A 14321-nucleotide genomic window follows, 5' to 3' on the forward strand; every position below is an offset into this window, starting at 1 on the left:
TAATCTGCTTTTTTGCGTATTTTGCTACCATGTTTAAAGGAGACTTGCAAAAGGCAAGACATACATTTGCTGATATATTTTAAATGATTACACAATTCAATGCTTCCAATTTAATTACTCCATATTGAAATCAGCGTTGCATTGATAACAAAGTGAAAAAAGTTTTAAAATAACCTTTTGAGAATTAAGTCTGTAACAGAAAAAGTTTATTTCATGTTTCTCTACTAACAAGCTAGAAAAAGACATACAAACAATACCCATTTCATGTTACCTAGAATGACAAAGCCTATCCCTGGATTTAAAACAAAAAAGCACCTACTTGTTTGCTACCCTCTTTATCAGTTGAAAATCCGAAGTGGAACTGGCAGATGTCCAAACACTAAGTTGGTGAGAGTTAAATGTATTTTAAAACTAAAGAACAGTACATTTATTTAAAACAGAATATGCAATAGGAGACCACAGAGACTACAGCTTAGGGGTAAAATTTCAAAAAATTGCTTTTCCTAGAGTTAATGCTATTGAAGTACATGTTAGTACATAATTCCTTTTTGTCCACAGAATCATTAGGAGCATTTGCTGCTGAACTGTATAAATTAGTACCAACATGACAACTCTTTGTTAGAAGATAATGAGAGCTCTATGAATATTTCCAACACCTCACCCTCCTGAGCTTAGGTAAAAGAATAAGTTATGTTTGGAATGTCTCTCTTGGCAATGAACATGACATGGTAACCTAATCCTGGAGCTGTAAAATGGACCAGACTGGTAGCTTTGAGTCACAGAACTATCTAAACTGAGCGGAAGTCTGTCTTTTGGTGTATTTGGTGGCTTCAGCCTGGAGAGGGTGCAGCTGAGGTGAGGCTGAGGCACATAGTGGGGAAGAAATGGTGATGTTCCAAGTCTCATCTTGATGCAAGCATGGGATGGGCCAGGGATGTGTGTCTCAACTGGGCAACTCAGTCACGTTCTTGGGACTGCTGGTTCACACAAAGAATCTCAAAGACCAAGTTCTGATGCCACACAGTTCTATATGAACTAATGAACATGTGTCTACATTACAGATATAAACTTGTGTTCCTACAGTAATGTTAACACTTCGTACACTTTTCAAAAGCACCATGAAGTGCTGAATTATGCAATTATTCCTTTTTAAGCAAGATCAGGTAACACAACATTTATTTCCTTACTACATTACACAGACTGTTAACATGGAAGCCTGATGCTGCAAACACTGAACCACAGACATCCTCTAGCTCTCCACTGAGATTTTGACATTTAGGACCTGATACTGCAACAAGTAGCAACAAGTGCCACAGAGAAGAAACTTATCACAAAGTGAGACAGGATTTATGGAATAATGTACCTAACTGATTTTCAAAACTAATCTGAAACGTTAATAGACTTGCTGTCGCTAGACTCTTACCACCTTTCATTGCAGAATTTGCCTAAGGCATGACCGGAAAGTATTCATCATGATTAAAATCTGTAATACAGCCCTTGCTCTCTTCCTTGTTTCCTGTGAGACATTATTTGCTGTGCAATGTCCCGTTTCAATAGAACTTGTAAAAATAATACATATTTTGGATTAAAATTTTTGGTTAAGATAGAAGGAGGGTGAATATATGAAGAACAGTGGCAGAAAAGAGGAGGATCAAGAAGAACAACATCTTAGGTTCTGTCTGCTAGTGATGTCCCAAATCTTTCCAAAGGTAAAACTAAATCTTTGCTGTTTTTCTGGGTCCACTTCTTTGAAATGCTTTGTCAGCTCCTAGGTCAGTCATGCTAGGCTCCTATATCTGTACGCAATGCAAACTTCAACCTAAGCAGCTTAGCCTCAAACACTGCTCAAGAGCATCAACCTTTCTTTCATTCTGAGAGTTTCCAAGATGTCATAATACATTCTATAACTCAGTTCTGGAAAGAAGGTTTAAAAGATACTTACTTAATTAATCCTGCCAGGTACAGCTAATGAAAAGAACTGTAAACAGGCAAGCTAGGGAGACCAGAAGATCCAGATCTCTAAAAGCAGTCTTTTTTAGCAAAGCCCAGACAAATGTATGTATCAGAATGAACAACAGATCATTTAATGATGAATCACCTTTAATTATTTAAATCAATACTCGAGTTTTTCATGTTTCACAAGGCACTTTCTTCAAGGTAGGATTCAAGAATACATCAGGTCTACTACAGACAGGGTAAACTTTTTTTTCTACAGAGGATATAACAGACAGTATCTGAGAAGAAATCTGATGGAATGCTTTCCAAGCAATAAAGAGCCTAGTATCCAGCATTCAACAACATTCAGCATTCCCATTCCCTGGGGATTAGTTGCTTTTTAATGACAATTAATGCCATGGAATTGCTATCATGTACTGTTAGTGCCTTTACCAAAGAAGATGTAATTTCATGGACATCTTCAGCTTTCAGTGCCTCACTCATGGTTCATCAGTTCACAAGGAGGTACAGAATGAAAATGGCTTCCAGTCAAGTGGGCTAACGCTACTTTGGGAGCAAACACTGTACTTTATGAAAAAATGTAGGAACAAGTTGAAACTAGTCGTGTTGCCAGGAGGCTGAGAGGGACCAAATCCTGCTGCATCAAGCAGTCAGGAAATGGCAATTTGCACTGTGAAGCTGGAGGCTGCTTGGCTGGGGAAAGCAGCTTCTATACACTGTTGGGAACACCCCTCACAAGAATTCAGGCCCTGCCTCCTTGTCACTCCACACTTTAAAAATATTAATTTCCATAAAAAGTAAAAAATCTGTAAGGAGGACTCCCCTTAGGAGGTCTGATGTTCAGTGAACATGCTCTTTTTATTAATGTGGACCTGGCCTCAAAGGCAGAGAACAGCCTTTCTCAGCATGGGTAAACCTTACTCTTGGTGCTAAAACTGACTCCTGATGGATTCTGTCCACTTCCCTCACCCCACTGTTTGAATGCTTCCCCAGGTTATCCATGTTCAGGCTGCCACCCCAAGCTTCAGGTATCACAAAACACCAACTGAGCATGCTCATTTCCAGTTTATTCCAATTAATTTTACAAGCAAATGTGCTTGGTAGCCTTCAGTGACCATGACCAGATTCTCACTGTTCTGAATCAAGGACTAGAGCTGTAATAGCAAAGCCAAATCATGTGTTTTCCCTGGCCTGTCAGGAGTCCACACTGCTTTCTGGTTTCTCTAGCTATATAATGTAAAGCACTTCAGACTAGGTTAAGTAGCAGAGCCTAAAGGGGTAGGCTTGCCTCACACATCTGTGCAATGGGAAGGAATGCTACTGTGACCACAACAAGCTTCTGGATTAATTCCTTGAGGGACAGACTTTTGCTATCAAAGCCAAATTCAATGTACTAGCAAATTGGGTACCTAGAAAGATGTCAGAAAGGCCATTTCTTTATCTCTCTTGAGTTTATAATGTCATCAGATCACGTAGAATAAGAAAACAATTTCCTTGCCCACGAGGTAAACAATGACCCAGCAGTTTTTTAATAGCTTAATATTTTGATGCCACACTGCTTGGTTCTTTATGGGGTTTATCTGCCTGGAGAGCTTCCTTTAAAGCATGCAGGGACGTTGCAATACTCCTTGGTTTAAAATGTGTAAAAGTTTTTCAACAGAATTCAAGGTTCATCTGCTGATGAAAAACATACATGTCTATGTTGGAGAAGACAAGTCAAGAAAAAAAAGTGTCTATTTATTACGAACTGAGGGGTGGCAAGACTAATGACATATTCTTTTGAGAAGGGATATTAATTTTAGTCTTGACCCAGATTCTTGCAAAATTCAACGTGCTGCACAGGTATGTTGCACCCCTAACACAGGTACTGACTGCACTAGAAGAGTATAGCTGTCAACCACCATCCTTCTGCCTTTAGATTAGGCAATCCTTAGTTATTCTAGTTCCTCTTTCGTGAGAGACAAGAAAGAAAAGCAGACAGAAAGTTGTAATTTGGACTTTGCCCAGCAGAAATAGAGACCAGAATAACTTTAAGGTAGCTGTACTCCCTGAAGCTGAAGCAATTTAATTCTTTTGAACAGACTATAATTCCATTTATAATCTGGTAAGAAACCATATTAAATAGTATTTTCTGCTTATACTAACTTCAGATTTTTCTCAGTGGAGAATACTGAAGACAGTATTTGAAGCAAGACAAAAAACAAACTAAGAGACATTCAGGTTCTGGTATTTAATTAGATCCCAATAAGCTTATATGTTTATAACTAAATCTGTCCAACTGTATAAGTTTCCCCGGAAATTTTATACTATAGCTGTGTATTCATGCAGAATAAAGATCCTTTTTCTTTCACTGTCATGGCAGTTAAGACTCAATTGAAATTGGTTTTGAGGAGCAGACAACCTTATTAATCCTAGCTATTTTAATCTGGTGCCTGATGAAAAGATGCAAGAAAGGAGATGGTTGTCAGTCAAACAATTTTTAACTGAACTCTGGATGCAACAAAACCTTTAAATATCAGAAGACAGCTTTTGCTTATGTCTAGTAAATACTAAAGGTCTTCACAGTACTGCCACTTCCATTTTTTCCCCAGGCAAGTGAAAAAGTAAAGAATATGAGCTAGACGAACTCTTTGTAGAAACTGCTGATGCATAGATAGGTTTATCAAGCAGGCCTTGTATGGGTTTCTTTTTGAATACTTCCAATATGAGCAGTTGCTGCCCCATGCCTAATTATCCATTTTTAGTTTACAGCTGAAAGCAAGTTTGTGGTGAGAAAAATATCCTTCAGCTACACTATCCAATTTAAGAACACAACAAAAGGAGAGCTGCTGATGTGAGCAGCATCTAATAGTAATAGTTGGAGACAATCCATCTGTAGTCTGCCCCTCCTTCACCCCAGTTCATCAGCTTCTTCTGAGGTGTTTTCAGCACTTCAGAACTTCCCCCTCTCTGTTTCCAGTTTCATTTAATCTCATCCAGGCTACAGAATATCTTGGTTCTGCACTAAGTAGAGACTGCTGAAGACATGGCTGCTAGCAAAGACTCCACTTGGGGAAGAAGGTAGGTGGCACTGGCAGGATTCAGCAGAAAATAGCCAGAAGAGAGCAGGAATTTACCTCCTCCTTTCATTGATGAGCTGTACTTGCCATATGCTAGGGGTCTGCAATCCAGTGAAACTTCTAACACAGTTGGAAAATCATACTCTAAGATTGCTTCTTCTTCTGGTCTGTATCTAAGCCATTTATTTCTGGAAGTGGACCTAATTAAAATAACCCTTGCCTTTGTCACCTCAGTGACATTTTAAGTCAACTCAGAATAAGCTGATGTTACTGCAAGAAAAGCCCCTAGGTAAGTTTAAGGTACCAATTTCTCTTTGGAAGACCACCTTTTCTCATATGGTGATAGAGTTTCTTCTGAGTTTTCTAAGTAGAAGAGAGTTACTTTGAGACAGGGGCTTACAGAAACTAAATAACAGGGTGACCACACAGTAATGAAATACATTAATTGCAATAATTTAATCAGAAGATTCAGAATTGACAAATATTTTTCTTTCCCAGTTAGAAAGTAATTGACAAATCATGCACTTTCCTTTAACTAGAGGACTAATACTGATGCTAATACACTTTTCTAAAAACACTGAAAAAATAACACGGTTCATGGGAAATATGACAATGCTTTTGTTAAGAAAAATATATCTCTATTTCATACCTGAAATACTGTTTCATTTCCAGCTATTTGCATATCATCTTCCTTCCCAATGATTTTCTGCAGCTGTACTTGTTAAAATATGGAAAAAAAAAAAAACATACAGGAAAATTACATATTTGGTTTACAAGAGTCTCCTTTTCTCAGCAGCTTTCATTAAATTCACCTTTTCTAAAGTCATTATGCTTTCTGCAAGGTTGTCTAGTCATGACAAAATATTTGCATATTTAAGTATATTTTGCTATTCAGACACTCTTTTTCCCAGAAATGTTTTACCTATTGTGTTTAATATAGTCATGCAGAGCATATGACTCTACCTCTTGGAACTCAGGGCTTACTCCAATTTTACAGGAGATTTTCTTGCACTAGAAGCTTAGCATTCACTCATAAGATTTTGAAACTCAGGAGTATAATATCAAGGGTCACACAAGACATATACATTATCCTGTGATTTTCATGATGTTCCTCTAAATACCTTTATATAGTTCTGCTACAGACATGATCTTCTAGACATTAAAACTGTACCTTTACAAATGAGGTACTATAGTACTAATAATAAAGAATAATTTTATTAAATAAGCACTTGTGTTTTCAGAACAGGCATTAAACAAAATGTGGTTTGAGTTTCCTCCCCTCCACCCCACAGATAAATAAATCTTGAATGTGTAATTATGTAACAAAATTTTTAGAAGAAATTAAACTAATCACATTCAAAACCATAGCTTCCACTGTTGCAGGTAGAGCTTTAAGGTATCACAGAAAGTGCATTAATTTGTAGCATCTCAAGTATATCTCAGCTCCAAGGTGTCTTTGATTCTATTTTAGCTGGGGAAGTCAACACTGCCACAGGAATGAGTGACTTAACACAGCTCAAGGTACCTACCTTTCATAGACATTTGCATGAATCCTCAAACGGACAGCAAAAACGAGAGAACAAGGGACTTATTACATTGCAGGTAAAGATAAGGACTTAGGCTGAGCACTCTGGATGTGGAGACTCTGGGAGAGATGCTTTTAAAACTCTGGGTTTTAGAAACTCCTGCTTTGCTTCTCAAACATTTTAAAGTGATTTCTCACCTGCTGATGAAAACTGGGGAAAAAATCCATTACCCAAGTCATTATTTTGCAGAGTAATTATTTTGTGGGGTTTTCAAATCTCCTGTAAGTGCCTTTTTTTTTTTTTTTGCCTTTTTTTTTGTTATGTTCCTCAGAGAATCAATACAGGCTTGTAAGTAGAATAGCAAAAAACTACTAACTGTGTTCCTGATATTCTTCCCTTGGTATTCAAATTTTGACTAAATCACCTGTTCTGCTTTTTTTTATAGACTCAGTTTTTGAGTTCCTCAGGATAGTTACTTTTTATTATTATTTTTTAAATGCCATGCCTTGATAGTATCCTCACTTTTCACAAATAGCTGGTGATAGAACAAGAGGAAATGGCTTAAAGCTGCCCCAGGGGAGGGTTAGACTAGACATTAGAAAGAACGTCTTCACTGAAAGAGTTGTCAGACACTGGAACATGCTGCCCAGGGAGGTGGCTGAGTCACCTTCCCTGGATGTGTTTAAAAGTCATCTAGATGTGATGCTTGGGAACATGGCTTAGAGCTGGACTTGGTAGAGTAGGGTTAATGGTTAGACTCAGTGATCTTACAGGTCTTTTCCAACCTGAGTGATTCTGTGAAAATAAATACTGCAATAAGACAATTAAACAGTACCATTTCTCCCAAGTTTCACAAAATTATTTAGATTTTTGATCCTTTACAAACCAATTGACTACTTTGGTGAAAGCATCTTGCATTTCTTAATGGCAAAACAGAAATATAGAGCTCTGGATAAAGACTGCTTGCCCATATTGTCACTGAAAAATCATATTTTTTTTTTATCTGAAAAATCCATCTTTTGTTTACAAACAAGACATGCAACTGGAAATATTTTCCAAACAAGAGAAAATAAAGATTTTTTCTTTTCAATTTTATTTTTCAATGACTCTTAAAAAATCTGCAGAGACTATTAAAGAACACAGACACGCAGTATATACTTTTTCACAAGTGTTCCAGAAGATTTAGTTTATTGTTTCTTACTCTGTATGTAAACCCTTACAGTGCTTGAAAGTTTTTAGTAGTCTGAAGATTTTTTCCAGCACAGTGCAGAGGAGTTCAGTACCAAACGACCACAATTGCTGACAGTGTCAGGTGCTGGTTCATTCAGCCCCAGAAGAACCTCTGCAAGTTTCTGTGGTATCTTCTGTCCAGGAGAAGTGTATAAAGACAATCTATTTAGAAGGTCTAAATCACACAGCTTTTGCATATGCCATCAGAGTCAGTCTATTTTCATTCCCAATAGTTTTGAATTGTCATTAATTTTACTTAAAAATCTTTCAGTAGGACAGAGTTAGGGAAATTCCTCAGTTGCTGGGGATCTTTGGTAGCCTTATTCTTGATGGGTGGTTTCGGACTAATGTGCATGGGTTATTGCATGCATATGTCTGGAAATTCCCCATACCAAGTCTCACGTGAATGTCTTGGAAGTGCAGAGTTCACAGAAGTATCTTACTGTCTTCACAAAGATGCAGATAATATGGCTCTGAGAAACAATTCTTTACACTTTGGCAGGGGCTGATTAAATGACGGCACTAACGACTGTGAACACACCATTTCTACCACATCTTCTTCACCCTAGAGCTACAAGGCAAAGCAATAAATTCTCGTGGATACCCACCTCAAAATACAGACTGCTGTGATTCTGGGCCCTCATACTGAAATGTCTCATGCACAGTGAATGTTTACGACTGAAACATGGATGAAGTAGAAATTCAAAATAGACTTGCTTGAATACAAAGAAGTAGGGAGGAGAGAAAACAAGAACTCCTACTGGAAAGGAGGGAAATGTGCATAGAAATGGAAAGACTATGGAGGGCAAGATAAACTCCTTCAAAATATGGAATTACATTAAACATCTCCTTTCCTGAACATTCACTTATGTTAGCAAAGAGCACTGAAGCTACTGGGAAATCCTGCATGTCTCACTCCTTTGGTGTCTGATCCATACAGGTCTGAACAGCCTACCTCCATCATGTGCTGCTGGCACTAAGGTTGCAGAGTCCACTTGCCACCCATCTCACTTTCTTCAGTGATTCACGTGACACATCATGTGCCTGGTTATCCAGTAACATGTGGGACTTGAGATATATACAATTCAAAGCATGATGGACATTTTGCAAACAACAAGGCAAACTTCTTACCGCAAAGAACTTACAGTCTAGATTCACAGATAACCAGATGTACATCATGACTTACCAGTAGAGGTGACAAAGCAACAGAATGAAGCAGCACTGAAATTTTCCTTTTCCATCATGCTCTGCTTACAGTAACTGCCTCCTAATCACTGGTTTTTTGCTACTCTTCTCCACTGCCCTTTCCTTACGTATGTTTCCTGTTATTATAGTCAAATACAGTGTGGAAATAACTAATAGAATACTTCAGACATATTTTCCTGTGATGTCAACTGGGACAAGTGACAGATTAGCCACACCATTTACTGACTTAGTAGATTGACAGAAGTTTTCTAAGACGTATGCAGAACTAGAGTATGGAGGTTAATGCACACACATTGTCTGAGAGTCTTACATTCTGGAAGTTTTCTTTTTAAACCTAACCAATAAAAAATAAGTTTTGCTCTTAAAAAAGTCACAGCTTATAAATTGTAAGTAAACAGTCATATGAGAAAACTCATCTTTTGACTACCCTGCATCCTCTGGGACTTCCTTAATTTAATGCAATGATTCTTGTGGCTCGACATTGCAATTTATATGGGCTGATTTTACCACTCTATATCAGTTTATCAATACAGCCCATAAAGGAAATGCAAAGTAACAATGTAACTACCATAATTTAAATTTTGTTTTATTCCTTCTACAGGAATAAAATGATTTTTATAATTTGTATAGTATTTTCTCCTCTATTTCTATGACTTGGTGGTGTTCACACCAGCTGATTCAATTAGAATTACCTGAAATGTGTAATGGATATTAAATATATGACATACTGTACATCTTGCAAATAAGAGCTGTGCTGTATTTCTGAAAGAATATCCTTATTTGCTCAACGAACACAGTACTTATTTAAAGGAAGTACTGCTGACATGGCATTTTGTGCAGAGTCACTATAGGCTGAACACATCCACTTGTGTCCCTCTAACACTTTGTTTTGTAGATGAACAACACAGCCCTAACAGACATGTTTTGGTTATCAGGGCATTGCTGCTCTGATAACAAGTCACTAGGTTTGTACCAGGTTTAGTAGGTTAAAAATAAAGGCTTTAGTTAGAATTTTATTTCTTTTAATCAGCAGAATAGCTAACATTTTAACAGAGCAAATTCTTCAAGCTTAAAAGATTTTGTGTAGCAACAAATGAGTGCAGGGTACCTGCAGGCTCAGTTAGGGGCTTCTGGGAGCCCTCTCCTGGGAAATGGTCTAATTTCAAGTATTATTTTCAAACAGTACTAGTAACTCAAAAGGATTTAAAAAATATACTTAAGTATGAGTCATCAATTATAATCTTGCTAAGAGACAATTAACTAAAAAAATGGCTATCAGTGCAAAACACATGCTAACAGCTATTTTATCATTAATTCACAGTGTAAGGCTATGAAAGTACATGTAAATAAACTTTTGGTAATTTATCTGACAATGGGTGCAACTTGTTAAGTTTTAGATTCTATGGTTCTCTAGCGTTGCTGCATTAACAATCATCTTTAACTTTATCCTAGTGAGAGAAAATAATTTGCCTTTTAACAGTCATTTCAGCTTATTATAAAATTGTCTCTCTAGTCACCTATCATATGATTGTTCTGAATTAAGTTGAAAATCTATTAAAAACGGTGTTTGTTAATTTTACGTCTGACTTCTGACAAGAAGTATTTTGTAAACAGTATCCTGTTAAATACTTAGAAGTTGAATAAGCCACATAGTTAAGACTATTGTTCTTTAAAAAATCAGAGCAAGATTTTCTTCATTTTTATGCATCTGTATTTTATACAAAATATGGGAAAAACTGCTGTTACTCTCAAGTGTGAATTTGTAAAAAAACCCTGTGCAACAGCAAACAAAGTTAATAAAAACCAAGAGAGGATGGTGAATTACAAAAATTATTTAAAATATTTAGAAAAGAGAAGATTTTTCCAGATGCTTAAATTAGCTAATGGGATTAAGGGATGTACACAGACTCCTACCTTCCCAGTAACAGATTTTTAAATCCAAGTCAAAGGTAACACACATAAAAGTGAACTCAAATAGAAGTACTTCTACAGCAATGCTTTGGTATGTGCTCCTTTCATATAAAGTTTTAAGTTAGTATGTGATCATATATTGGACTGAAAAATAGGCTTGAAGGTTTTAATGAATCTCCATTTAGTGAATATAACCCATGGGGCTATTTAAATGCTTTATAATTAGTATGCATGTAAATACATGTACCTTAAAGAATTCTTTCTTTTCAACTTGTTCATTGCCATCTGCATCCAACATTTTAAAGGCAATCTGAAATCCAGTCTGGGGTTCTGCAACAAATTGTGAAAGAACTTTATTGTAAACACAGACATACATATGTACTTAAATATTTAATGCAAAAGGAATATTGCCTATGGTTCAGTTCTCCATTGTTATGAATGTACATACTATTTCCATTAAACCATATATAACTCCTCTGATAGAAGCAAACGTTTATAACACCTTTTTACTGCCATTTTAAGGGATAATTAATACAATGACAAAGGAAGAAATGCCAGCAGTGTCTAAGTACAGTTGTGAATGCCCACCTGATCCAAATGACTGTGAAAACGTTGCATGTCTTGCTGTCCTGGCCCTCGATATTCTCTACAGATGTCTCCATAATCCCATGTCCCTTTGGAAGTCTAGTTCTGCCTAGAGCTCCTTTTCAAGTAAGAAGACTGGAAAGTGCCTTGAGAAACCACCAATGATTCCCAAATAAGTGAAAGAGCTAGTGTACTCCTCAGGTACTTCTTGCACACATTACTGTATGCCAGTATTTGCAGTCTTCCCCAGCAAACAGACTGATCCTGTAACTCTGGCCAGCAATTCCAGCTCCTGCTTCTGCTCTGTTAGCCCCAGGCCTTTTTTTAATTCCCTTCTCCTCCCTCCCTAAACAATGTACTCAAATGTTACTGAGAAGCAATAAACCACTCTTTCTGGCCTTTTTGTACAAAAGTATGTTTTGTATGACTCCCATCAAGCTGATTTTTTCAGGAATTTTATACAATTTTACCCTACATTTCCCTCACTAAGTGGATGTTTCTTTTCAAGACAAAAAATGTAATGAGTTCTGAGTCTTGCAGGCACTATAAAAACACAGTGTGTTTTGAGCTCCTTCCCACAATTTCCTGATCTTATTTCGCTTACAGGAGGTGGCCTTGCTCATTAGCAAGCCCACACAGGAGCAGCATGCTGCTGAAATGTAGTTACAGTTCACTGCAGTAGCAAGCACTTACCCCAGTAATTTCTGGAGCAGGTGAATTAATTCCATAACCCAGCTGAATCAGGCATTTATATGAAAGCCACTGACTTATTGTCTCTAGAACACATTAATGTTTCCAAGAACAATGTTTGACTCATGAGAGCAGCAAAGCAGTATCTCTAAAAAACTCTGATTCCTTCAGAGTTTTTCTTTTGGAAATATTTTCTTTTCACTCCATTCTGTAAAGTTCCAATGTTGCTTTTTTTTTTTTACGGGAACAAGTTAAAGGAATATCTCTTTCCTTTTAAGTGATAACAAGACAGTTAAAGAAATTACTATTTTTACATTTTAGAAACAACTACATTTTCAGCAGCCACCTAATGTTCCCTATGGAGCAACCTTGTGATGCAAGGATATTTTACATATACCATTGCAATATGCATAACAGAGCCCTTCCCTAGCAACTGGGTTGTAATAATCAAAACTTGTTTCTTTTCCATGGATGTGCCACATGCTAAATTTGTGTTACTAGTACAAAAGTAAGAAGAACCTACCCTAGAACATATTTTGAGAATAAAAGTAATTGATGTATTTAATAGTAATTCATACCATCTGTGTTGGCATTTTCAGATAAGAGAGCTGTTACTGAAAATAGAGAACCTAAAGCTGCTTATACTGTTCAGAGATGACATACTTATCTGATATGATGTAACTCCAAAGGTATGTGTTCGTAAAATAAGCATAGTTCAAAGACTACCTCAGATATATTTGTATTTAATTAGAATCAGGCAAAATTCCAAAATCTGAACAGAAGAGCTTCATCTTAGGTATCAGCACAGGTTAGACTTAGGTGCTTCCCTTGCCAACCATTCCCACATTGACTGGGCTGTCAACTTGTACCACTGGCTAACTGAAATGAAGTTTTGAGTCAAGGTGACAATTCCAGTTCCTGGGTTCCTTCACCATTGACTAACTGCTGGAAATGAAATTCAGTAAGTAGAGCACTGGAAGAAAAAGGATAACAATGATGCAAGGCACACAGGAAAGAATAAAGGGGATCACAAGGGAGGAAATAAAGCCTTTGTCTGCTGCAAAATTTCATTTTCAAGGTCAGTGTTGTTATAGATGGTGCCCTTGTAAGACAGGCAGCATGGGCTGGTCAGGAGTTTCCTAGAACTGGGACTCTGGAAACCTGGTGAGTTGTTTCCTATTTCCCTATTGCTCTGTAATTTAAATATTAATGGCTGCTTTAAGACATTTCACATAAAATCTCACTAGTGAGAGAGACAGGTTTTGTAACTGGGGGCTGACTGACATGGGATACTTGTTAGGCAAAGATGGAGGCACTCACACTTGTTGACATTTGCTTTCAAACTGATTGATATGATAATCCTGCATGTAGCCAAAGCAGCGACCTTAGCACTGCATTTTTATCCTGCATCAAAAGGTGCCTTTGTTTTTTCAGTTCAATACATTCCAATGTAAGTTCTGTGAAAAATAATGTTACTTGATTGTCTGGAGAAGTGGAACAACTTTCTCTGATACTGCTTCAATTTTCTAATTGTTTCAGCCAGTAAATCAGCACAAATTTACTTCCAGCTGACACAAATTTTTAAAGAAATAGAACCTTCAGCACCTATTTCTACAACTTTAAGTAAGGTATTCTTCTGAAGTTATAATGTGGTTGCACTTTTAAAAAAAATCCCTTAGAAATGTTTCATAATTAGTTTTCTAACTGGGCTAGACTCATATTATTTCTGATTTTAAAAAGCATTTGAACACATGATATAACTCATGTTCAAGCTGTGTGCAGCACTGGACAGTCACCACTGGCAAAACAGTACATTTGTATGGTGAATATGTTATATTAATTAATGTATATGGTGTGTAATGTTGTGTACTATTTGAACTTCCTCATGGGAACTGATACAGTTCTGCTGAGAAATGACATAAGCTGTAAAAGGCTAAACGGTGCAAGAGGTGGGTACTGACAGTCATTGCTTGTGAAGATTGGACTCTGGTGACCAGCACTAGTTGTTCTTACTCTACCATGACAGAGTGGACTTCCACTGCAAGAAAAACTTGTCAATTTGTTTAAGCCCCCGCCAGGGACCTCAGAGCCATGGAAGTGACACAGCTCAAGCATCTACAGTCCCTTGGGATAAGAACAGCTGCATTGTTCTTTTCTT

At 37.1% G+C, this 14321-nt stretch overlaps 1 protein-coding gene across 1 annotated transcript in view; it reads right to left on the bottom strand.

Moving 5' to 3' along the window:
- Positions 1 to 14321, bottom strand: part of MICU2 (mitochondrial calcium uptake 2) — a gene marked incomplete at its 5' end in the record, with an annotated part of 67857 nt that overhangs the window by 14833 nt on the left and 38703 nt on the right. Inside the window, 2 exons of the mRNA XM_009999442.1 lie at positions 5665 to 5727; positions 11136 to 11218. Coding sequence (XP_009997744.1) covers positions 5665 to 5727; positions 11136 to 11218 — 146 coding nt within the window. The remainder of the gene's footprint in view (positions 1 to 5664; positions 5728 to 11135; positions 11219 to 14321) is intronic.

Source organism: Chaetura pelagica, unplaced genomic scaffold (assembly GCF_000747805.2).
Source record: "Chaetura pelagica isolate M959 unplaced genomic scaffold, ChaPel_1.0 scaffold85, whole genome shotgun sequence".
Lineage (NCBI taxonomy): Eukaryota > Metazoa > Chordata > Aves > Apodiformes > Apodidae > Chaetura > Chaetura pelagica.